General features: G+C 37.8%; 2 protein-coding genes across 2 annotated transcripts in view; one reads left to right on the forward strand and one right to left on the reverse strand.

Annotated features, from left to right (window-relative positions):
• LOC124137534 (vesicle-associated membrane protein/synaptobrevin-binding protein-like) overlaps nucleotides 1-15,766 on the reverse strand; it is a 56,395-nt gene extending 40,629 nt beyond the window's left edge. The window contains exon 1 of the mRNA XM_046503872.2: nucleotides 15,602-15,766. Within this exon, the coding sequence (XP_046359828.1) occupies nucleotides 15,602-15,659 (58 nt within the window). The 5' untranslated portion in view covers nucleotides 15,660-15,766. The remainder of the gene's footprint in view (nucleotides 1-15,601) is intronic.
• A 233-nt stretch (nucleotides 15,767-15,999) lies between these two features.
• LOC124137533 (cilia- and flagella-associated protein 418-like) lies at nucleotides 16,000-27,471 on the forward strand. Its single transcript, XM_046503871.2, has 6 exons — nucleotides 16,000-16,179; nucleotides 17,209-17,266; nucleotides 18,767-18,840; nucleotides 22,856-22,921; nucleotides 23,601-23,749; nucleotides 26,535-27,471. The coding sequence occupies exons 1-6, from the start codon at nucleotides 16,067-16,069 to the stop codon at nucleotides 26,630-26,632; spliced, it is 558 nt and encodes a 185-aa protein (XP_046359827.1). The 5' UTR covers nucleotides 16,000-16,066; the 3' UTR covers nucleotides 26,633-27,471.
• Nucleotides 27,472-27,707: the final 236 nt, after the last annotated feature.

Consider the following 27,707-nt stretch of genomic DNA (forward strand, 5'->3'; position numbering starts at 1 on the left):
ACCAGGCCATCTTACGAGCTGATTCTACATTGAACAGCATAGCACTGGATACAAAAGTTATCCCCTTCACTGCTTCATGGTGGTCAATAAATGAAATATCTCACATCTGTCTTATGTACCAAGCTCTTTTAAAAACCATGAGGTCTCAAAACGTTCACTCACATTACCATGATTTATTGATTACCTATGCCAGGAGCTTCTATACTTCATGGCATGAAGAGAGCTTCTTATAATGGTGGCAGACAACTGATCAAACTGTTCATGCATTACCCTTCACAATGACCTGATGGCTACACATCAATGACAAGTAAAAATACCAAAGTTGACACTGATATATCACAAAACTATTGACAGTAATACAATACACGAGTCAAAAGAAGTTAAAGAACACCTCATTCTTTCACATTACCACAGTCAATCATCATGCCATGACAGATTGACTATAGTAATATGAAAGAATCAGGTATTCTTTAACTTCTTTTGAGTAGTAAACATAATGAAATAAGAAAGGAAAATTAACATTAGCATGTTACCATTCATTTTTATCCAAAACACATGAAGAGATATGTGAGTTCATAAATAACATGTTCCTACAGTATGAGATTACAATGACAGCTTTGTACTATGAATCTTAAACATAACCTCTAGCAATCAAAGTACTGGGGACGTTGACAACTTCTTTGACTTTGAATAAAATTACTCATACAATTATAATCCATTGGAATATGCAGAAAAAAAGTGTTTTTTATAGTGATAAACTTATTACAATTAGACTGCCTCCATGGTCTAGTGGTAGAGTGAGCGAGTGAGAATGGTTTTACCCGGCTTTTACTTTTAGCAATATTCCAGCAATATCATGGCAGGGGACACCAGAAGTGGGCTTCACACATTGTCCCATGTCAGGAATCAAACAAGGGTTTTCGGCATGACGAGCGAACCTTTAAACCACTAGGCAACCCGACCACCCCTTTAGTGGTAGAGTGTCTGCCAGTAGAGCAGAAGATTCGGGGTTTGATCCCCGGCCACTTCATACCAAAAGACGTAAAATGATGGTCCTTGTTGTTACCCTGTCTGCCGCTCGACAGTAAGGAGACAAAACAAGGACTGGTCGGCTTGGAGACAGTATATTATGTCTGAGTTGGGTATTCATGTTAAACTGAAGCATGGTATCTCAGTGGGCTAGCACACAGACCCACGCATGCACGTTGTTATATAAGTGCAATAATCTTGCATGCAGCCTTAAACCCTATTTCACCTCACCTCACCTATTACAATGATATCATCGCACTGTGTCACAATAATGGGGATGTCATCATGTATTTGTATAAATACATTTTAATGTCAATACTGTATCAATACAAAGTTTTGTATATTGCTACTAAATTTATTATTTTCACTGCCACAGAAACATTCACAGTTGTTAAGATTACCATGGTTAAGATGAACCAGAAGAAAGCTGAAATTCAATTTTAAACATTTAATAGATCAGCTTAGTTCATATTTAGCCTTAAGTTGAATAACTGCAGCTCTACATGGTCTAGATCGGAATTTATTATCTAATAAAATTTCAAAATAACTAATTTAATTTATTGATATATTGATGCCAAAATGTAAAAACAATGACATCCCTGCACAATCTTTTTAACTACTGCAACTCATACAGTTCAACCTTCTCCAATGGTCACCCAAGATGCACAATCTAGTCACAGATCAATACAGTCATCAGGAGAGTCGGATGCTATTTCATAGCTGACATTTGAATGTTATCAGCTGTACACAAATGACTGACTAAAAAACAACACCAAAAACTACATATAGAATGATTCCCCAATCATGTGCGTAGATGTAAAACCCATATATGAAACATGATATGCAGTACATTGACAGTTTCATAATTGCTTAATGGCCTTCTGAAAGTGATCAGTAATACAATATTATACATGGCATAATGTTTAGTCTCATTGTGGAATATTGTTAATAGTGTTGTCTTTCACTTTTATTTAATAGACAGGGCCCAGTTCCACAAAGCGATCTTAGCGCTACGATCATCGTAAGCCTATGTTGAGTTACGATCATCTTAGCGCTAATATCGCTTTGTGGAACGGGGCCCAGGTGATCAAATGAACCAGCGATAGCAACTAACTGTTATAGTCCACTCGTCCTAATAATGATAACATGTAGCCAAACCCTTAATAATGATAAATTTCTACATGAGGATATTATATAAGTATCATGTCATACATTGTCTATGACACCCATGTCTAAATTCACGTATTTCCCAAGCTCCCGAAATACCGAAATTTAGGCACGAGTGTCATAAACATAGTGTCACATGAACACTCATATAAAGTTCTATTTATTACAAAAGAAGATGTCTACATAGAGAGACAAATTTTAGTGTTTACCTATAATGACAGCAAGTCGCAACAGCAGTGGAACCACAATTTGTCGAATGACATCAATAATCTTCAGCTATGATGTCGTTTCTAGTGTGATGTGTGAACAATATCAGTTTTCATGTTAACTTGTTAAGTCAAAACTAAAATATATACTCAGCATTCTTATAATTCTCAACCGATTTTCTACACCATACTTATTTCATCTTCGGACAAGCATTTGGGCCCAGTCACTCCTAACATGCAAGAACCATCTATCATCACAAATTGTTTCCAATATCAGTGCCATAAAGGTCCCATGTTCAACATGTCCAAAGGTAGCGACACAAAAATCAATTTCTCCCTTCATACAATGATATTTGTCAACAACTGCAGTGTCATTATATTTCTGCCTATTCAGTTTGTATTGACTAAAACCTTAGCTCACCATATGGCACATGACATCTGTTCATTCATTCATCTGAGGCGACTGACTCATTTGTCTCATTTGTCACTCACAGATAGGAGTCAGAACTCAAATAACATTTAGTTTCAAACTGACATGCAAAGAGGTGTAATAGTAGGGCATCAGAATGTTTCAAATGAACTATCGCTGTATCCCTCATTTCTACCAAAGACAATGTTTTTCTCAGATGTATGTACAGAAAGGGGGGTAACTCTAAATCAAAATGGATACTTTTTAACAGATGACATCAATCTTGCTCAAGCAAACAAGAAACAGATACTATTCTACAGAAGTCTAACATTCCATTGCCATAATTCAACATATATATGACATTCTTCCACACTATCAATTGTTAAATAAAAACATAGCTGCCTAATTATTAAAAAAATCAAGGAAAAAAAGCAGAAATTTGCCAAATTTTGCAATAAGTTATTATTATTAGGACAAATTGACTAGAACAGTTTCTATTGCTGTGGAAGGGGAGTCAGTCAGAAATTGGCACTAGTCCTATAGTCCTTGCCAAACTGTCTAATACGTAATAGTTAAGATATCAGAAGGACTACTAGAAATTGGCCATTATTAAGGGTTTTGCTGTATGTTATCATCATATTGACTTGTGGACTAAAACAGTTAGTTTCTAGCCCTGGGAGTTAGTGTAAATTGCATCTGATAGTATCAACTGGTTTTGAGCTCGCTTTCCACATTGTTTTTAGGTTTGTCAACACCATGCTTCTACGTTTCACCAAAGTGGTAAACATCTATCTACACACAAGGTGAGACTTTAATAAATTATCTGTCTGTTTGTCTGTTTGTCTATCAATGTCTATGATGTGTGTGATGTTTGGCTCGCTCGCTCACTCACTCACTCACTCACTCCAGCTCAGACACTGCCAACATGTGTAAGCTGATGTTCATACCTGACCCTGTACACTCGCAAGGACAAAAGGAAAGATTAGGATCTGGAGCTTAAACATTACAGCTGGATGGAAGATAATGAGCTTACTGATAATACTTTGATTCAAAGCATTTATACAAAAGTTCCACTGGTTTCAACAAGATAACAGACTGATCTCTGATACAACCTGCTGAACAACTGTCGAAATACCACTGTCTTCAAAATCTATTTCTCAGCCCAAAAGTTTGTCTTCCAATAAACTTCTGAAATACCATTCTACTGAAGCAATCTGCCTATCATACATTACTGGTGTAACAAAATGGCATTACAGTAACGTGATATGAGCATATGACATAAGCCTGGTTAGATGTAAACTGATAGATTCTGAGAATTTGCTTGTGATAATTAAAATGTGCAAGATCAATAGTCATATTTTTCTTGTAATAACCTAAATAAGAATGAAAAACAACTAGAGACTATGTTCATCATAAAATGATTAAGGTGATATTTACCCCTTGCTTAAAATACGACCATATAGTAGAAAATCTCAAGGACATGCCCAAAACCATGAAAAGGTTTGTAGTCAGGACAATAATTCTCCTTTCCCACTTACAACAACTATTATAATACGTGCTTAGATCAGCAAATGATGACCAGGTAACACCATGATAAAAATGTTTCTGTATCCACAAGAGACATTTGTCAATCAGTTGTCACCTGTAACTGGACACCTGTCGTGTCATAATGACAGACCGAGACTCACACTAATCATGCTAATGACCTAATATCACAAATATACATCTGCAATCAACATGACTCAGAGTCTGGGACAAATAGTCATGTTCCCCTGTCTGACAAGATACACAGGGAAAGCACCCCTTCATAAGTAGCACACTGGGGAGGGGAGGGGAGGGGAGGGGAGGGGAACACATATGATAAACTTTCCTCATGTTATAAGCTATTTCCTTGTAAAGGCCGTGTAATGGATCAGAACATTGCATAGTAATTAACAAATAGCAAAGGACAATGTTTATTTCTTCCTGTCTGCACCAAGTTATGCATCTAACTTTTGAATGCTCATCCATAGCTCTTTCAAACTTGTATCTTATGAACTACATCAGCAGCAACTAGAAACTAATTTTTATACAGCAGGCTCACGATATGATATGTATTATGATACAATATGTATACACATATTTATGTCAAATCATGTGGGAACTTTCTGACTAAAAATATTTCAGAGCAGGTTCTAAAGGAAAATCTAGCTGTAGACACATGGTAGACACATGTTCATAGCTGCTAGTTTTGGTAGTGAACTAAAAAAGCTCATTACAACATATTTAACAAGATTTGACTTACAAAAATGCAGGGGTAGGGATAATTCAATGAGGAGTAAGTAATATATTTTAGCAAGTGTATCATCTTGTATGGATACAGAAAAAAACATTGCATTTTCACATGAAAACTCATGATGCACTGGTGCACCGATGTTTTATTTCAACCCCAATATTTTTAGTCCAAATTTATAGTAAAACCCCACCTAAAACTGACAAATTTCTTCAAGTCCAAATGATACCTTAACTATTGGGCACCTCAGCAAGTAAGTGAGTGAGTATGGCTTTACGTCGCTTTTAGCAATATTCCAGCAATATCAAGGCAGGGGACACCAGAAATGGGCTTCACACATTGTACCCATGTCAGGATTAGAACCCAGGTTTTCGTCGTGACAAGCGAACGCATTAACCACTAGGCTATCCAACCACCCCCAGCTTGGCAATTGCTATCACTGATAATTTTATCTCTAGTAAACATTATGCTTTATTTAGTATCTGCATATTACAGTATTTTCTCACAGGATCTGTCTTTCATTGTCAATTAGAGAGGATGTAAACAAGTGCCATAAACCACTTGAACCTCATGCCATGCTGTCAAAATAAATACTGAAAACAACCCACACCCAATCCACTTTTTAACAAAATATTTTTTTATGAATGTTTCTGGAGTCTTACAATAACAACATTCAGACTGCTGACAGTGTTGTCGTTTTAACACACATCAGTCTCAAGCTACAACTCCCGAACACCATGTTTTGACAACTCCAAGAAATTCATCAAGGTATACCAGCGATAGAAACTGTTTCAGTCCACTGATCTTTATAATGATAACATTTAGAAAAACTCTTAATAATGGCAAATGTCTACTAGTCCTTATGATACCTTAATTATTGGGCAGTTTGACAAGGACTATAGTACTAGCTCCAATTTCTAATGCTGTATACGTCCAGCATTTATGTCCAATGACTCAGTACTGTTGTATGGAGTAGATTGAATATTCCAGCAATATTTCATTGACCTGTAAGTGTAAATAATCCCATCTAACCAGGCAAACCAGTGGCTGGCAGCTACAAATAAACAATGATCCACCCAATCATGATCAGTGCAATACAATGTAACCAAAATCCTTATCCACTGTTCACAAGCATCATCATATGGGGTTCTGGTACCTTTTCCATCCCAGGAATGTCATAGGGTGCTATATCTCTACAGCATTAGAAATTGGCACTTGACCTGTAGTCGCAATATTTAAGGTATCATAAGGACCAGGAGACATTTGCCATTCATAAGGACTCTGCTATATGTTATCATTACAAGGACTAGTGGACTAAAACTATTAGTTTCTACCACTGCTCTATGAACCAGTTTATCAGACCAAAAAGACTCTATTATTATAAGTATTTGTTTATCAGTATTACTTCCAGTAAAAACTATAAACATTATTGAACACTACCCAATACTGTAAATCTGGAAATTAATGCATCTCCAAATTAATGGGACTGCTAACCTCTAGCCAAAAATGCGACTCAACATCAATGCGACTCTCCCAGCCCCATCCCCAGTAGAATGATGCATATCCTTACCTTAATCCAATCAAACAGCAAATAGCATTGCTTATTAGCACTGAGTAGAAACAACACACAGTTTATATGTTTACTCGGTTGACTGGCATTAAGGAAGTTCAAAGGCAATAAAATAATAAACCAACAACAGTTCACTGATTGGTATGCGGAGAAGGTGTCAACAAGTTTGACACAAGTGGGTAGAACTCTTGACCCCAGCAGTCATAACTCACCGGATGACCATTTGGTAAATCCTATTCTTTGAATGAAATTGTAATATACTTGTTACAACTGCTGCTCAATAAACCGTGTTCGTGTTTATATTCAAGTTGGCATTTCCGCTATCCAAAAGTGTGCAGTGTTGGTTGGTTTGTTTGTTGTTTAACGCCGCACTCAGCAATATTCCAGCTTTATGACAGCGGTCTGTAAATAATCAAGTCTGGACCACACACTCCAGTGATTGATATCATGAGCATCGATCCATGCAATTATGATCGACGGCATGCATCAACAAAGCCAGGGAGCCGTTAGTTGCCTTTTACGGCAAGCATGGGTTGCTGAAGACCAATTCTACCCCTGATCTTCACTAGTTCAAAGTGTGCAGTGAGGCCGTCTTATTGTTGATAGTCATTTTGGAGACATAAATGCGAAGTTTAATAATGTGAGCGAAGACCACTCACATTTCGGATTTAATTCACGCTCGCGTGAATTTTACGACTTACATTAATTCATAAAAACTTTGGCATGCTTAGCAGGTGTCAAACTTAGTCGTATGCAATGAAGAAACAACAGTACAAACAGGTGTGCTTAAATCAAAATACAGACAGGCCTTCAATGCAGTTTACTACTGTTCCCTATTTCCCTATAGGCCGTACTCCACCTAGCCTTGACAAGACTCTTGCACAAGTGATTAACATCCAGTCATGAACTAGTGATCATGGTTCTCAGTGAGGTAGAACCAATAGACAACAGGTGTGACAAGTGACAGGTAAGTACGAACACACACTCATGACTTAAGTATGCAGGTCTATTACAGTTTTCCTCTTGAAGTAGGTCAATACATCCCTGTGTACAGGTAACACAATGCTACCTCAGCCATATGAAATATTGATGTTCTGAGTCCGAAAGAACTCAATTCAAGAAATGCCATTACAATAACGATTTTTCATTTTAAGGGTAAGAAGACATTCTCAAACTAAACCTATCAGTGTTATAGGTTAACCATGTTCACATCCCACCTAATCAGCGTTACAGGATACACATTAATTAGATACAAAGTAATCATGACATTACAACCATCATAAGTCTATATTAAAATATGGGGTGAAAGTCCAGGGTGTCATCTTAAGAGGGATCTTAGTGCTAAGATGTCAATCAGTAGCATTAGAATGCACTAGTCATGTAGTCCATGCAAGATTTCCCAACAGTTAAGGTATCATTCCATTTTAAGGGTTTTTCTCTGTTATCATTATAAGGACTAGTGGACTAGAAATGTTAGTTTCTACCGCTAAGGTTGTTTTGTACAACGGTACCAAGGGCCCTGTTCCACAAAAATCTTAGCACAAAGACGATTGTAACTACCATACTTTAACATAGACTTACAAAAATCACAGTGCTAAGATCCTTTTATGGAATGAGGCCATGGAGTAGGAGTTAAATTCAAGAAGTCAACAGCTCATTTAGGGCCAGTGGTTTTGTGCCTTTTCAGAATCTAGGAAGGAAACATTCCTTGTAGATGTACCCTTGTCTCAGACTAGCAACCCAGCAGCCCGGACTTAGCAGGCCACAAGACACTCAAAAACATTAACTAGCTTTGATAAGTTACTCGTGGATAACTAGTCCAAGAATGTAGGGTGTTTTAAGTACACAAGTACAAGTACTCCCCAAGCTTAATACAGGTTATGGTCATAAATACAGCGGTAGAAATTGGCACTTGTCCTATAGTCCCAGCCAAACTGCCCAATAGTTAAGGTATCATGAGGACCAGTAGAATTTTGCCCCTTTTAAGGATTTTGCTATATGTTATTATAAGAACTAGTGGACGAAAACTGTTTGTTTCTAACCCTGAAATAACTAAAGAATATTATCTAAGAAATACTTGTCATGGATGAGATTAAACTAGATAGCAGTGACCTACTAAATTAAACTTGCTCTCTATTGTATGTAAATGTCAGAGTGAGTGAGTAGGGTTTAATGCTGCTTTGAACAGTATTCCAGTTATATCAGGGCGTGTCAGCTTAATGTGGGAGGAAAGCCCGAAGTGATGCAAGTCTCAGACATTTACCACTTCGGTGAAAGCCATGATTGTGAATCACAGTGCATTGGACAACTAGGTCACATGGGCCACTTTTAAATGTCAGAAGTTTGCATTCAATTTCATTAACTGAATGTATGAAACAAATATTGATGAAATGTAAATCACTAAACGTATCCAGTTACACTCAATATCAATACAAGACAATGAAGTTATTGATCAATACAACAAAACAATTTATTGATCTTTCAACATGAACACTGACAGCCAAAACATTAAGCAAAATTTCAAAAACATATATGGTTATTAACTACAGACATGACAGAGGCAACATTGAACAGCATGTAAATTGTAAGATATTGAACAACATTAAAGATATACTTAAAACAACAGCCAGTCACCATGGTAACAAATTCAGCGGAATGCTTCAGCATGTGTAGGGTTAACTATGTTATTCTGACACGTGTAAAATAGTACAGACACACTTCATCATGTTCATGCTCACTCACATGGCAGGGTATGTGAGTTAGGCGGACAAGAAATATGGATTATAATGAGTTGACCTGATTTGCCCCCTCCACTCCTTGCACAGAGCGTCATTGTGCAACAGTGGGAGTGTATAGAAGACAGAACATCAGCCTGTTAAAATTTCTTATAAATCAGAGTAGCTGTCGTACAACAGAAGCCATTTACATGCAACAACAGGGATAGACACGACCACTAGTATTCCAGTCCGAGACAAGTAAAAACCTGGAAGAACTAGTTTTTCTCTCCCAAAATAGTTATTTTACAAACCCACCAGTTTGAAACGAGCCATGGACAAGTTGGATCTATATCTGTATCTATATATGGTCTGTATATGACCAATTGTATCTACTCCTGAATAATGGTAATACGGGTTTGGTGTTAACACATGGTTAAGGTTGTTAAAAGTAGAGAAAACAATATCAACATAAGATTTGATCTTACTGTTACAGCTTGCTTTCTGGCATATGATATAGTCAATGAAATTCTATATTTTCTTAACATTACCAAGATGACTGTATGTTATTTATCACTGTAGTTTATTTATGAACAAATTTCTCATAAATAACAGCTTCACAGATAGCATGTGTATCAGGAATATATGTATTCATAACCATGGTAACAGACATAAAGCTTAATGCACTGAATGAAACATCAAAATATTTGTTTCCCTAAACATGCCATAATCAAAATTCTGATATACATCACAATTCTTCATCATAATGGATGCTCTTCCTGCATGTTGTCACAATGACAGAATCCTTCAAGTTTTCACATCAATCCACTTGTTCCAGTTTCTCAAGCCAATTGAAACTTGAAATTAGAATTAATCTTTTAACAATGTCATACTTATTGCAGTGAATTTGTTAGAGACAAATGGAAGCTTGGCATTTTCACGATTTCATTAACGGTTGATTGGACATTGTTCTAGATCTTTACCAAATTTGAAAAATGTCTTGAGGACATTTTGGATACACATCAGCCGATGTCCTAGAAAACGAACCGATCTGAAACCCTGTATTGTACATGTAAATTGCATCAGAAATAGATCATACCCCAAAGGCATTTCATCATATTAATTCATCAACTTGGTATTAATTATTTAAGCTACATGTTGTACGAACAAAAATTATTTGCCTGTACTGTCTCCATAATTCTCATTAATCATGTTAAGTCTTTGATAGGCAATTATATGTTGAGAGAACATGAAGACATGATACTTTCATGGACAATAACTTCTTTATCATGTTGATGTTTGCAACAATGTTTCATGGCTACTTCTGGTCCCTCAATCAGGTGAACACTGCGACCATGGCAAGTACTGATATGTCTATACATTGTCTGATATACAGCTTTTTGCCCTATTTGCTTGACACGGCATTTAGTATGGAATCTTAGATAAGTCCCTGTATGTTCTGGTTAGTTCTATAACAGTCACTTATGGTCTGCCTCAACGTTACCACACCTTGTACCAGGTTACAATTACTTGACTCAAAATATACTGAACGTTTAAGATGGGCCTCCTTACCTTTGTTGACCTGTGAAGATCCGGGATAGAATAGGTCTTCAGCAACCCATGCTTGCCGTAAAAGGCAACTATGCTTGTAAGAGGTGACTAACAGGATCGGGTGGTCAGGTTCGCTGGCTTGGTTGATGCATGTCATCCATCCCAATTGCGTGGATCGATGCTCATGATATCAATCACTGGATTGTCTGGCCCAGACTCGATTATATACAAACCGCCGTCATATAGCTGGAACATTGCTGACTGCGGCATTAAATAACAAACCAACCAACCAACCTCAGCTTTCTTAAAATATGCCCCTACTACATGTCACTTGGAATGTGTCATGTTTTTCTATCATATCACCTATCATATTACAACCTTTCTAAATAATGTGATACATATGATCCCATCATGACCCAATGTATCACTACTACCTCAGTCCTGCATTTCATGAATAACATCCCGCCAACACCAATAACCTGGGTCAAACACAGAATGATCACAAAACTCACTAACCAGCAGTAGATGTCACAGTTTCACTCGCAAGCTGTTTACAGGTGGTGTCACATGGCCTGAATTACCACACAAAATCTCTGATAATATTAAACCTGCATGATCATAATTTCATAAATCTCTAATGATAGACACTTTATCAGATATATGCTGGCAGCAGTGTTTCATATTTCCCGGTCTTGGACCTCTGACGAAAAAAAACAACTTCCAATTTTAGCAATATCAGTCCGCCGACATCATATTTCTAATACCTGGCACATCTTTTTCACAGGTATTTGGTCACCTTACCTATAGGTATCCAAGTCAATGTGGATTTCTGCTGACAGCATTCTTCACAACCTTATCAATTAGGAATGAATATAATATTGCAACATTTCTTGAAGGCTCCATAATGTAAGCAAGACTACCACAGTTGCTTCCCCTTACTATGATAATCACCTCACAGTTGCAAACAAAATCAACCACATAACTAGACACAAGAAAAATGAAACTAGTAATAGTATACATATGAAATATGTAAACCTTTTATGCAGTTGACAATTGACTATATATATTAAGACATTTCACAATGACATTTTCCATACCACCCAACAATTTTCACTCTAAACACAGATCTATTATAAACACTCATTAATGATTCTGTCTACTGCTTCAAATGAAGAAAAGCCAGTACTTTTGCTGAAAAGACTACAAAACCAGCTATACATACAAGACAGAAAGGTTTAGGATGGACTTAGAATCAAGACAGTACCACAAAGGACATATTACAACCTTGATCCAGTACATCATGAGGAGTACAATGAACTGTCTACACAATAATAGCATTCATTCCAAATGATTCCCTGACATTAATCCAAATTACCAAAATGATTAAAAAGATATTCCACATTATGCACCAAGAAATGGAGAGCCTCTGCATGCCATATAACAACTAATCATGCCCTGTAATTGGATCACTTGCATCGTCTATGATTTTCCTGACCTTTTGAGCAAGAAAAACCAGATCTTTTTGTATTATGTAATTTGCAACTTACACTAGATAATTCAAGTTGCAAAAAGCACAATTCGAGTTGCAGCTAATGTCAAACAAGGTATATTGTCTCTGCACTGAGAGGGTTGAGAGTGAGACAGCTTCATGGGTATACACTGATTGAGTATAGGATCAAGGGTAGGCCTGAGGGAAAACTGCCTGCATAAACCCAGAAACACCTCTTTAAACTGCCAGGGAAGGGACACAATGTCCTCAACAACATATCCTAAACTAACTTTGTGTTCTTTGTGAATTTAATTCCTGTGAGACTTGTAAATGTAACCAACCAAAAATTAACCTCAATGATAATAATTTCAATGACAGTGATAATAAAAGTGTATTCAAACTAGGAAGTTCATGAAAAAATCATGATAACTGTTCCTCTTATTATTACCCCCCTCCCACCCAAAGACACTGAAGTCACTAATGTAATAATTCAATCTTTAATAATAGTAAAATAAATCAAATCAATTAACGATTGAATTATTACATTACTGAAAATGGGTGTTCTTATTCATCTTGACACTGATGAATCAATTACTCATGAATGTCTTAAAATTGTTCTTAAGGGTAGAAATCATGTTCTTGAATGAAAACTGAACATGTTGATTGAAAAACTGTATCATGAAATGAAAGGTACACCAAATTAGAACAAGTGACAGACCATAGCATAAAATTCATCATATGTGTAGCCCTACCTCAGAAATAATAAAATCATTGGACAACTCAAGGAAACAGAAAGACAGCAAATTAAATACATTCACATGTCATATAAAGCTTTTCAACAACTTAGTATCATGTCACTTCAGCAAGATGAAAGCACACATTATGGAATGAGGTTCTCTTGTATTTGTTTTGACTATACTGTACATATTTGTAAGGGAAATGAGAGTCACACATTTTACCCTTGTGGGGAATTGAACCTGGGCTGCCTTCAGTGCTAGATGGATGTTTAACCAAAAGGCTACCCCAACAGTCCAAGTATGCTTTGACCTTCCCAGGATATGTATGTACATGAATCTTCATAGAAAGGTTCTTATACTAAACACAATGTAGTAAACACTTTCAATATATGATCATTATGATCATTCAAGTAAACATGTGTTCCTTTTCCTTATATACATGTGATGTAAGACTTGTATAGCGACATGATTCCAGACTTACCCAAACCTTGAATCACTATTGTCATAATATATTAATAGGCTAATACATAAGTAATACTGCAGCAGACTGCCAGGTAAGACATAACAGTATGAAAGGAGTACTGACAGATAAAGCTGTATAGGTATACTCTGGTAATCTGATTTAGCAGTTTTCAGGTTTTGCCTAATATACGGTTATTCTATGTATACAAATAATGTGATAATGCTATTTGCCAGGAGAGGGACAACAGTGTTAGAAATTGGCACTGGTCCTATAGTCCTTGCCAAACTGCTCAATGGTGAAGGTATCATAAGGACTAGTTGAAATTTGCCATTTTAAAGGGGTTTGCTATGTGTTATCATTATTAGGGCTAGTGGACAAAAGCTGTTAGTTTCTAATCCTGGACAAGCTTACTAAATTAAAGGAAATGTTTAAAAAATGTAACTAACACCTTCTGCTGCCCATATCCAATGATGCCAATGGCATGTGACAAAGTGTTTTAAAGGAAAATACAGAGCTCTGTTCATGCTGATAGGCCTGTGTTGCTTATATAATTCTCTATGTCCATTTATTAAAATTATGTTCAGTGGTAAGGCTTTAGTTCTGTTAAGTCCATATAATATTAATTAAGAAAATATCTTATATTTAAACGAATGAATTAAGCAAGAGACCTTTGTATCATAACCCTTACATTAAAAGTTAAACATTTAGGGGTCAGTAGATTCAATACCATAGAAACCTTAAGGACCGAACGACCCTATTTATTTCGAAAACTGCATGTGGATAGAAACATATCAATAGCAGCTCCAGCAGAAAAAGTCTGATATTTTGTGTATTTTATGTTGAAGGATATTGTATTCTGCTTGACTGTAATAATTATTATTTTTGCATGATTCCTGACTCAGAAACACAATAGATATTGCGTAAATACTTTGTGTTTGTTTCACGCTTGTGATACCCTCCATTCAAGGGAAGAGATAAGCTTATGAAAAGTACACATGTACATGAGGACGTAATTTGCAAGCTGCCATATTTGTGTCACCCCGGTAAACTAGCAGTGAGCATGGTCACAATTCATTAATCATTGGTAATAATTAAGCAATCTAAAATACCCCCCAGGGTTACTATGAAGTGGAGTGTTTGAAACAGTTTGTTGATGTCTGTCACATGACTGGCAAGACTGCAAGTACAAAAGCCGAAACAATAAACCGATGCCACGTAAATATGAAAGAATGGCAAAATATCCTTGAACCATGACTGAGTTTTCATTCAGTTTCCAAAACAATCTTGAATCCAAACATGTTACAAAGCATGATTTTTTGAACTTGTAACGTATGTCAATATTTGTACAAGGTTATTTTCGCATGACATAAGATGCATCTGAGGTGTGTCACAACCATCATGTTGTACAAAAAATTACTCCAAGATTCTCATCAACTTACTCCAAGGTTAATGCTGTAGGCAGTTATATGAAAACTGATTAGGTCCTATCTGAGGGTTACCAGAAATTACAAGGCTATACACGTGCTGAAAAATCAATGACAGATCAGTATACAAGTGATAATGCTATGCAAATGAAACATATTCCATCGCGGATGGTCATCCCATGAAGTATTCACCATATTCAGTCTCAACGTAATGAATCTACCTACATCACAAATACTTATATGGTAAAAACAGTGCCACTGTCTAGGTCTTATAAATGACATCAAAAGCATGACTTTCATTTTACAAATATGCCGGTATAACCCCATGAAGATTCTTCAGCAATTCTGGAATGTTCCGGTCTCATGCAAGCGGAACACTGTCTCTGTACGCCATGAAAGGTTGATTCAATAAATTACTTCACCTTTGATTAGATCAACTGCATTATTGTGCATTATAAATTACAGATCTTGCCTCCAACCATCGATAGCACAGTGATATGTTCAGTGGGGAGGATGTGACCATAGAGCAGCGTGTCTTTGACTCAAGTGGCCTTCTCAATTATTTCTCACCTTTGAAACGTAGTTCACCAGCTGGCTCAAGAATCAACACTTGTTCATTTTTAGCCATTTCAGAGTATCCTCTCCGCTATAATCGCAGATATTGTAAATTAATTTCCACGACTAAAGCATCTGCTCGACTCACTCTCTGTTAGCGTGGACTGCGCATGCGCAATTCATTCTTGTCTGAGTAATATTAGTATAAAAGTTAGGCAGGAAATTCCATCCGATTTGGGATGCATACAAAACTTGCTTACATATCAAAACTTTATCAAAGTTGTTAAAACTTCGTTACAAATTTTATTTATCTACTATAGCATTATTCTGTAAATGGCCATGTTTATATTACAAATGTCAACCAATCATTAGTGTACCTTTTTCAAACGTTATTACTAAAAGTGGAAATCGGAAGTAAACACGAGCATGAGCCTGGTGATCGAGTAAACAGTAGCTGGGGTATCATCGTGGTAATCAAGGATGGCTGATGACATAGATGATTTATTAGATGAGGTCGAAACTAAATACTGTACACGCGGAAAATCTACAACGGGATCCCACAAAAGAATAACTACCAATAAACCCAGGAACAGGTGCGCGATTTCACTTTACCGATGATAGTGGATATCTATGTCAAAAATATTTCAACAGAAAACACAAAGTAGATTGAACCGGTATCAACTTGTATAATATATATACATCGATCAATTAAGAATTTTTTTATTTTGATTAGACATAGATATTGTATTTTAGAGATCCATAGCCATGCCAATATGATGCAGAATCTATATCCAACATCAGATATTTTGAAAGAAGATTGATAAAATACTTCATCTGCTAGAATATTGTTGGGGTAATTTGTTGTTTAACGCCGCACTTACCAATATTGCATCTACAAATCGGAGGTCTGTAAATAATTGAATCTGGACCAGCCAATCCAGTGCTTAACCCATGAAGATAGGGGTTGAGTAGGACCCAAGTACCCGCTGGACTACCCAGACCTGTGGTTAGTCATGAGATATATTGTTAAATAACCAAAACTCACTTTAACTGTGATTACACTACAAGTCATTAATGAATAAAGATAAAGCTTCGGTCAACTTCAATGTATGTGTGACCAACATGACCAAAGCGTATTATACATGTATCTAAATACTTTTTCTCCGAGGCAAGTGTGTCCACTATCCCATATCAAAGCCTATAGTTTCTACGCTTGCCACATCAAGGCCACTTTTCTTGGCTCGACCCTGTTGCCACCTCGCGTATATAACGAGCTGTCATCTGAAATTTGTTTATATGATCCTTGCTCACAAAGCGCTTACTTTTGACACCCATGAAGATTCCGGGGTAGAATAGGTCTTCAGCAACCCATGCTTGCCGTAAAAGGTGACTCTGCTTGTCGTAAAAGGTGACTAACGGGATCGGGTGGTCAGGCTCGCTGACTTGGTTGATGCATGTCATCAATCCTGGTTCAGACTCGATTATTTACAGGCCGCCGTCATATAGCTGGAATATTGCTGAGTGTGGCATTAAACAACAAACCAACCAACCAATCTTACTTTTGAAATAGTTGAAGGACATATGTCTAACCTTTCAGTATATGTATGTTTTACTGTTGACAGAGCCAAATTAGATGATGACATTGATGACATTCTCAAAGATGATGACGACATTCCACAGGTAACAAATTTGATCTGTTCAGCGTGTTCCTATGTGATGGAATATTGTTTGTAAGAACAAAATGAGACACTGTTGGTGAAACATCTTTTTCAAAGTACGGTCCTAGTCATGTGAAAAGTGGAAAATAGTCTGAAAGGCACAATTTGTTTATCATTGTTTATTCTGCCAAATGCAAACTCAGATGTTCACCATGAAAAGAATGTGTATACTGAAAGACTTAACAGAACACTGTTTTCAGACAATAAGTTAACAATTTAAGAATTAACAATCTTCAAAGTGTTGTATCATGTTATTTATGTGTAAGGCTTAACAAAATAAAAGATTTGGTTCTCAGGCAAGGACTTTTGCAGGCGGGTGGTGTTTCTTTGTGAGTTTTTTGGCTTGTTCGAATTAGTATGTAACCAAATATACCTGTAGTTGTGTACCATCAACCTGGGAAAGGGCCTCCCTACATAAACAAGCACACAAACTCCTATTGCCACCATGACCATAACACAAGATGCGCAGTAAAGCAGTGCACATGTAAAGGGAAGTAAATAAGTGCTAAAGTGGATCGCATTTTTTTAAAGTATTAGGATTGTGTTATTTTTTGGGAAAATGGAAATAAAAACAAACCGTGCAGCAGATTTTATGATGATGCGGGCAGGGCCTGAGAACCAAGACTATTATGTTTTTAGCCCAATATAATGTCATGTAAACATGGTAAATGTACATTCACTTTGGAACTATTTTAGAAATAGATATTGTTTGTAGACTTTCCTGGGAGCCTTTTAGGGATCAAGGGAGGAGTTGGTCCCCAGGAGCAATGCTTGCCATACAAGCCAACGTAGGATGATGAATGAGCTGTTCGAGTCACTGGTTTACCTGATCCAGACTCAGCTGCTGGGATAAGCTAGAATATTGATATCTGTGACTGTGACAACATTTACTCACTCACTCTTTAGAAGTTTTTGGAAGACATTTAAAGATTTTGTTTCTATTGAACTGAATAGTTCGAGCTGTATAGCTGTGCCCCTAGTCTGTCATACAGACCCTGATACAAATATATCCAATACAGCCAATGCAAGTCTATAAAGTTTGGCGAGTCTAGATTACTGCAGTATCAGGAAATCTGAAATCCGTATCTTAAAATGAAGAGAGTCTCTGGGCTCCTTTTTAATATATTTTTATTAAGATAATTTAACAACTGTTTTTTTCTGTAAGATATGTTCATTTCAGAGACTAGATGTTAGTCTACTGTGCCCAAAATGTTTGCGTTTAGTAGCATAAACTTGACTCTTAGCATCATAAGTAGCACATTTTAGGATTATATTGGTGATTTTATTAGCTGAGCTTCCAAGACCGAAATGTTTTTTACTAGACTGAGGGTTCGGACTAGTGGCTTATGTTGCAGACTGTATGTATATATTATACAATCATCATCAGGAAAGTGTAAGCTGAAACACAGTAATCAACACTTAGCGTCACACAGTATAGTAAGATGGATGCCTTATTTTGCAGCTGAAGCATCTCGATATAGGCAGTAAGACCTCAGCAGATGGTGAAGCCAACCAGCGGTCACAATCTTCTCGAAAGTAAGTATGTGAGCTGGTCACAAACAACCTCATTAATATCCAGACTTATAATGTGTTATGTGATGTAGAAATATAATCTTTTAAAATTCTATACACCTCTTATGCATATAAATAATATTACATGTTGTTTCTGAAGTGACAAATATTATATCTTGAAAACTGATCTTGCTCTCAGTTAATGAAATTATGCAGTGTACTCTTGAGTAATTATGGATGCTCATGGAACCAGCATGACATACAGGTCAAGGTTATCTAAAAAGACCTCATCTCAATACTCCTGTTATTCTGTAACAATCATGTTCAGGTAATTAACACGGCAGCTGGGCCATTATATTTCATGGTTTCCTGACCATTAAATATTTCCCTTTGAAAGAACAAGACCTGATAAGATAACAGCAGTATTAGTTCCTTGGTTGCGAATTGCTTGCATAATCAACCCAGGAAGTGGACCAGACACAATCCAGGTGTGGCATGGTGGACTGGGCCATGTGACAGGAAGTGACGGGTGTGAAGAAATACTTTCAAGTTTTAGTGTGGGGAAATACTTTTTTGGATACTAGAATGTAAAAATAGTGATGAAATAGTATATCTGAATATGTAAAGAAGACTGCTGTTCACCTCCAGTGGACATGGTTGATGATTATGCCCTACACCCCCCTAGCCCCCCAGCCCCCCAGTCTCCCAGCCCCCCTCAAGACGATAAGCTGTTCCATTGTTTATCCCTGTATCTTGTATACCCAACAAGAAGTCAACTGTAAAGGAAAACATCACAGTCACTGCACAAATTCATGTATTATTTGTAAACATTAATGTTGACAAAGTAAATTATATATATTTCATATTCGCACTGTTGTGACTGGAGCCTGTATCAATAGTATATGATTTGTAAATAATAATTTTATTAACCTTAATGACATGAAATAGTAATCAGGGGACAAATTAAATATTTTTACATTTTTCAGATGAGGCTTGCATTTCGCTTGATATTGATATTATCATTATGACTATGAGATGTCATTTGATTCCAAAATGGTTGGGGGGCACAGGTGGCCCAGTCGTCTAAGGCGCCGCGATTCGCTGTGCAGAGTTGCGTCCCTTGGACACGCCAGAAACCTATGATTGTGGGTTCTTCGAATCCCAGGTTCGCCCCGATTATGTTTCTAGGTTTGTCAGCACCATACCCGTGCTCGTGGGTTTCACCTAGATGAGACCTGCATAATTTCCGGCTTTCCTCCCACATTAAGCTGACACACTACAATATAACTGGAATAGTGTTAAAAGCGGTGTTAGATCCAACTCACTCACTCACTCCATTATGGATGCAGCAGGATAGAATTACACTGTTCAAAATCTTATAAAAATGCCAGGGAAAGTTAGAGTAACAAGACTGTTATCAACTATTAATCTGAGCCCCAGGGATATGATACGTCCCCCTATCACCCATGAATGAATACAACTGCTTTTCTGTGTACAGTCAAGTCTTGTTAATCCGACACTCGGCTTTATGCGACACAAATGATGGGAACCGATTGATTCAGTGCTATTTAGTCCCGTTAATCCGACATTCTCGCACTCCGACTCCGACACACCTAATTTCCAACGAATTACCGAAATCACTCATTAATCAGTCTCGTTAATCTGACACAGTGGTCAGCGTACTCCGTGGTCATCTGCCCGCGAGTACACAACCCCATGTTTTGACACGCACTGGCTGCAGAGATTAACTTAACAATTAACCGGAAAAGCTATTCAAACCTGTATGTACAAAGCTATACAAATGTAGTTTACAAATTGAAGCCAGATAAATGTGCATGAAGCCAGTTTAAAATACGAACAGGTATATAAAACATGGTCGACTCACCATGGTCGACTGGTATGTAAACAAGAAAGCATGGATGACTTCATTAATATTCAAAGCCTGGCTACTGATCTTGGATCGGCAAATGCGATTTGAGCGACACCACGTGGTATTGCTGTTGGACAATGCCCCATCCCATGCCACTGTCGACACCATATAAACTAAGGAAGGAATGAATAAACAACATAACAATATAAATATTTCGTTTTTAATGATTTTATTACAAGGTACACAGGGTTTTTATCTATCGTGAAGACGTCCGATTTTCGATTACAAATCACTTAATTTCGTTAATCCGACATACTTGTTAATCCGGCACAATCATGTGCAACCAATGATGTCGGATTAACGAGACTTCACTGTAGTTGCTGTTTTCAAGCAATGAATCAAACTATGGCCTCATTCCGGTGTTAGGTAAACCAGCTACTTATCAGACCAATGAGATCAAGTGAGAAATCAGGTCTACCGGAAGCACTCGATAAATCTCCAACATCATCAACCAGTCAGCACTGAAAATACATCAGCAATATTTCTCATGCAGTCATCTTATTCGTTTGTTTGTTTAACGCCGCACTCAGCAATATTACAGCTATATGACAGCGGTCTGTAAATAATCAAGTTTGGACCAGACAATCCGGTGATTGACATCATGAGCATCGATTCACACAATTGGGATACGATGACATGCATCAACCAAGTCAGCGAGCCTGACTACCCGATCCTGTTAGTCGCCTCTTACAACAAGCATAGTCGCCTTTTACGGCAAGTATGAGTTGCTGAAGACCTATTCTACCCCGGATCTTCATGGGTCGCAACCATCTAATCTACTGTAACATCGCCCCTAGAGATTCTGAGTTAGAATGGATCCCCAGGAACATATGCTGGTCAGAAGAGGCGATCAGGTGGTCAGATATGACTTGTTTGACAGCATGTCCTTTTACCCTGACAACGTAGATTATTGCTCGTTATATCGATCACAGGATTGTCTGGTCCAGATTTGATTATTTACCGGCTCTCATCATGTAGCTGGAATATTGTTGAGCGCAGTGTTAAACAACAGACAAACAAACCAACAATAAACCTGAACTAATCAATATCTGTCGATCATTGGGGTCACACAAAGTTTATGCATGGAGCAAGGTCATGTGACATCTGTGAGTTATTTCATTAGCTGTCTAAACATAGACATGAGTCACTATTACACGGCATAGCAGCCATCTGTATTCATGGGTGTTGGAGGAATGTAGTGTATACATACCCAAGTACTGTGTATTGACTAGAGGTGCACGATATTACCGGTATACCGGGATATGAAATACCAATGAATACGTACCTAAAAACGTTTGGAAAAAAACAATATATTGCTTTTTCAAATCATGCATATCAATTTGTTGGAAGATTTTATACAAGTGTCAAGTCAAAATAATTAAATTTTCATTGTGTTCATTGAATTTCCTGCATTCTGATTAGCTGAATTGGTGAAGTGTAATTGCATTCATTTCCCAATGAATGTAAAAAATTAAGCCACACCCACCGAGGCAGACTACTTTTATTACTACGGAATGTGAGGGAATCCAGGGAATGCCCTTTCTGCTCAAGTGTATCGTCATGCACAGGACATTTAGTGACATTCATGCATATTCATGGTCCAAACAACACCTTGAGACCGAAGGCCGAGAAGAATGAAACAGCAAACGTGCAGGCTCGCTCGCCCCTTTTTCCCCTCTCACCTCAGTTCCACAACTTTAACCTCTTTGGGTTTCATTTCTAATTAGCATTTTGCCAACTGTGTCTTCCCGTTCTCAGGGAACTTATGTTTGAATCTGTCGGTAACTGACCATGTCATTTGAAACAGGCCGCCTTCTCCCGGACATATTTGTTCCGGTTTGTTACAGTCTGACTGTTACAGTTCTTCTTGCCTCTTGCCTTGATTTATAAGGATCATTATTTGCCGGTCCAGAGGGACTGGCAGTCACCTGAATTACTAGTCCAAGCCTTAATTTTACCGGTAAAAAACTGTTAACTACTGGTAAACGGGAACACTGTAGCATCAAACCTTACACCTCACTCATTTAACCGTTGGATCATGCCTGTTTCACATGATGCACTTCAAAATAAGATTTCTACTCTTTATGACTTGACATTTATAATTTTCAGATGCTTTCCAGTATATTTAGGTGGAAGTTCTTGTGCTTTGGGCTCAGCCTCAAGTGTAAATAAACGGTAAGTGATTTTTCCTGAAGGGTCTGGCTGTCTGATATTTTACCTAATCTTATTAAGATCACACCACTCCTATACGATACTTCTCTGCATGAAGTTCTGACAACTCTTCCATAAAAGGTCACATCAGATGAACCATGAAACTTTGATAGTCCAATCTAAATGAAGGATGCATGGGTTCTTGAACCAATCAGAAGACAGCTTTCTAAAACAGTTGGGCTTCATTTCTTTACCAATTTGATTTGGAAATTTTGATTTTAACAAAAGAAAACCCACATGCTTATGGAGGTGTCAGCCAATTAAAGATGTCACGGTCAGGAACTACTTTGACATTGCAAATTCTCAATGAACACAGATACGTTTAGTGTCAAGTCATCCATGAACACAGACATGTTTGGTATCAAGTTCTCAATGAACACAGACATGTTTGGTATCAAGTTCTCAATGAACACAGACATGTTTGGTATCAAGTTCTCAATGAACACAGACATGTTTGGTATCAAGTTCTCTGTAAACACAGACATGTTTGGTGTCAAGTTCTCTGTAAACACAGACTTGTTTAGTGTCAAGTTCTCTGTAAACACAGTCTTGTTTAGTGTCAAGTTCTCTGTAAACACAGACTTGTTTAGTGTCAAGTTCTCTGTAAACACAGACATGTTTAGTGTCAAGTTCTCTGTTTCAGGGCTTGTGACAAGCTAAGGTGTACGTCATGTGACTTCCGTGTGTCACAGTTTGACAACTTTGAATGGCTTACAAGTACAGACTATCTGTTTCTCAGGAACAATGTACCAGATTTTGATAAACTGAAATCTAAGCTTAAAGCTCGTAAAGGTAAGCATTTTGTAATTTGTGATAATTAGTGCCCTGGGAAGTTAGAAATTCACAAAATGGGTTGCTTTTGATTGTTTCAGGCATCAGAACATACTGACTGTCGTTTTGTTGTTTCAGGCATCAGAACATACTGACTGTTGTTTGTTGTGTCAGGCATCAGAACATACTGACTGTCGTTTTGTTGTGTCAGGCATCAGAGCATACTGACAGTTGTTTGTTGTGTCAGGCATCAGAACATACTGACTGTCGTTTTGTTGTGTCAGGCATCAGAACATACTGACTGTTGTTTGTTGTGTCAGGCATCAGAACATACTGACTGTCGTTTTGTTGTGTCAGGCATCAGAACATACTGACAGTTGTTTTGTTGTGTCAGGCATCAGAACATACTGACTGTTGTTTGTTGTGTCAGGCATCAGAACATACTGACTGTCGTTTTGTTGTGTCAGGCATCAGAACATACTGACTGTTGTTTGTTGTGTCAGGCATCAGAACATACTGACTGTCGTTTTGTTGTGTCAGGCATCAGAACATACTGACAGTTGTTTTGTTGTGTCAGGCATCAGAACATACTGACTGTTGTTTGTTGTGTCAGGCATCAGAACATACTGACTGTCGTTTTGTTGTGTCAGGCATCAGAACATACTGACTGTTGTTTGTTGTGTCAGGCATCAGAACATACTGACTTTCGTTTTGTTGTGTCAGGCATCAGAACATACTGACTTTCGTTTTGTTGTGTCAGGCATCAGAACATACTGACTGTCGTTTTGTTGTGTCAGGCATCAGAACATACTGACTGTCGTTTTGTTGTGTCAGGCATCAGAACATACTGACTGTTGTTTGTTGTGTCAGGCATCAGAACATACTGACTTTCGTTTTGTTGTGTCAGGCATCAGAACATACTGACTTTCGTTTTGTTGTGTCAGGCATCAGAACATACTGACTGTCGTTTTGTTGTGTCAGGCATCAGAACATACTGACTGTCGTTTTGTTGTGTCAGGCATCAGAACATACTGACTGTTGTTTTGTTGTGTCAGGCATCAGAACATACTGACAGTTGTTTGTTGTGTCAGGCATCAGAACATACTGACTGTTGTTTGTTGTGTCAGGCATCAGAGCATACTGACTGTTGTTTGTTGTGTCAGGCATCAGAACATACTGACTGTTGTTTGTTGTGTCAGGCATCAGAACATACTGACTGTTGTTTGTTGTGTCAGGCATCAGAACATACTGACTGTTGTTTGTTGTTTCAGGCATCAGAACATACTGACTGTTGTTTGTTGTGTCAGGCATCAGAACATACTGACTGTTGTTTGTTGTTTCAGGCATCAGAACATACTGACTGTTGTTTGTTGTGTCAGGCATCAGAACATACTGACTGTTGTTTGTTGTTTCAGGCATGAGAGCATACTGACTGTTGTTTGTTGTTTCGGGCATGAGAGCATACTGACAGTTGTTTGTTGTTTCAGGCATGAGAGCATACTGACAGTTGTTTTGTTGTGTCAGGCATCAGAACATACTGACTGTTGTATTGTTGTGTCAGGCATCAGAACATACTGACTGTTGTTTGTTGTTTCAGGCATCAGAACATACTGACTGTTGTTTGTTGTGTCAGGCATCAGAACATACTGACTGTTGTTTGTTGTTTCGGGCATGAGAGCATACTGACTGTTGTTTGTTGTTTCGGGCATGAGAGCATACTGACAGTTGTTTGTTGTTTCAGGCATGAGAGCATACTGACAGTTGTTTTGTTGTGTCAGGCATCAGAACATACTGACTGTTGTATTGTTGTGTCAGGCATCAGAACATACTGACTGTCGTTTTGTTGTTTCAGGCATCAGAACATACTGACTGTTGTTTGTTGTGTCAGGCATCAGAACATACTGACTGTTGTTTTGTTGTGTCAGGCATCAGAACATACTGACTGTTGTATTGTTGTGTCAGGCATCAGAACATACTGACTGTTGTTTTGTTGTGTCAGGCATCAGAACATACTGACTGTTGTATTGTTGTGTCAGGCATCAGAACATACTGACTGTTGTTTGTTGTGTCAGGCATCAGAACATACTGACTGTTGTATTGTTGTGTCAGGCATCAGAACATACTGACTGTTGTTTATTGTGTCAGGCATCAGAACATACTGACTGTTGTTTGTTGTTTCGGGCATGAGAGCATACTGACAGTTGTTTGTTGTTTCAGGCATGAGAGCATATTGACAGTTGTTTTGTTGTGTCAGGCATCAGAACATACTGACTGTTGTATTGTTGTGTCAGGCATCAGAACATACTGACTGTTGTATTGTTGTGTTAGGCATCAGAACATACTGACTGTTGTATTGTTGTGTCAGGCATCAGAACATACTGACTGTTGTTTTGTTGTGTCAGGCATCAGAACATACTGACTGTCGTTTTGTTGTGTCAGGCATCAGAACATACTGACTGTCGTTTTGTTGTGTCAGGCATCAGAGCATACTGACTGTTGTTTGTTGTGTCAGGCATCAGAACATACTGACTGTTGTATTGTTGTGTCAGGCATCAGAACATACTGACTGTTGTTTTGTTGTGTCAGGCATCAGAACATACTGACTGTTGTTTTGTTGTGTCAGGCATCAGAACATACTGACAGTTGTTTTGTTGTTTCGGGCATGAGAGCATACTGACAGTTGTTTGTTGTTTCAGGCATGAGAGCATACTGACAGTTGTTTTGTTGTTTGGGGCATGAGAGCATACTGACAGTTGTTTGTTGTTTCAGGCATGAGAGCATACTGACAGTTGTTTTGTTGTTTCAGGCATGAGGGCGTACTGTTGCCAGTGTTGCTGGAGGTCTGTTCAGGATCTTGGGGAGTTGAAAGACCCCAAGTTGAAGTGGGTGTGTGGCAAGCATTGACGCAGACCAGGCTCTAGATGACAGATTCCAGATCATTCCGTCCCATTGGCCACCATGATACAACCATCACCAACCATTTCTTCTGGAATTGTTTGATATACGTTTCTCAGACGTTGACGCATGACCAGATAGACACAATATATGGATAACAACTTCTTTATTATACGGTTATAGTGACATTCAGTATCTTCTTGCTGCTTGACAACAGTATAAAGACCTATACCCAAACGTTCTATAACAGTATATTGAAGTTGTTTTCCATAAATTGTGTCTACTTTGTTATTTCTTCATGACTATAGCATCACTGAGGCAGTTTTTCATGAACACTGAATAGTGACTTCAAGAAACTTTATCTTTTGTTCGTGAAATCTTGACTGTAGCCAATTTCAGAGGTTGTGGACTATTATAATAATAATAATAAGTGCTTTTATAATGCGCCAGATTCCATTCACCAAGTGGATGCTCATAGCGCTACACTATTATTACCCCGGTCAAAGGATCAATGAGCACTCAATTTTCATTCCCAGTTTCCTGGGGAGTATACAACCCAAGCTTTTGTGAAAATGCGCTTCTTGACAAGGCAAAATTATTTTATTTTACGGTCCTTAGGCCAATGTGATACTGTATTGCTTGCATTAAACCAAGCACCAGATTGGTTTATGCATATATATGTATACAGTAAACTATGGTTAGAACGAACCCAAAGGGATCACTACTTATCCCCCCGGCATATAATGCGGGGGTATATAGCGATCAGCCAGTCTGTCTTTCCGTTTGTCTGTCCGTCCGTAATCATTTCCTTTTCCGGGGCAGAACTCAAAAATAATTCAGTGTATTTGATCGAAACTTGGCATATCTATCAGTCACATACTGAAGTTGTGCCTTTTGCTATTTAGGAATATTATAAATTTTCATTTTTCACGTTTCCATGGTAACAAGTTGGACTTAGGTTCTATAAGGGTGGTGTTCGTTTCCGGAGCGTAACTCAAAAACCATTAAATACTTTCTTACAAAACTTTGCATGTCTACCAGGCACATACTGAACTGGTGCCTTTTGCTATTTAGGAATACTATA

This window comes from Haliotis rufescens, unplaced genomic scaffold (genome assembly GCF_023055435.1).
Source record: "Haliotis rufescens isolate VD_foot unplaced genomic scaffold, xgHalRufe1.0.p SCAF_19, whole genome shotgun sequence".
NCBI classification, from domain to species: Eukaryota; Metazoa; Mollusca; class Gastropoda; order Lepetellida; family Haliotidae; genus Haliotis; species Haliotis rufescens.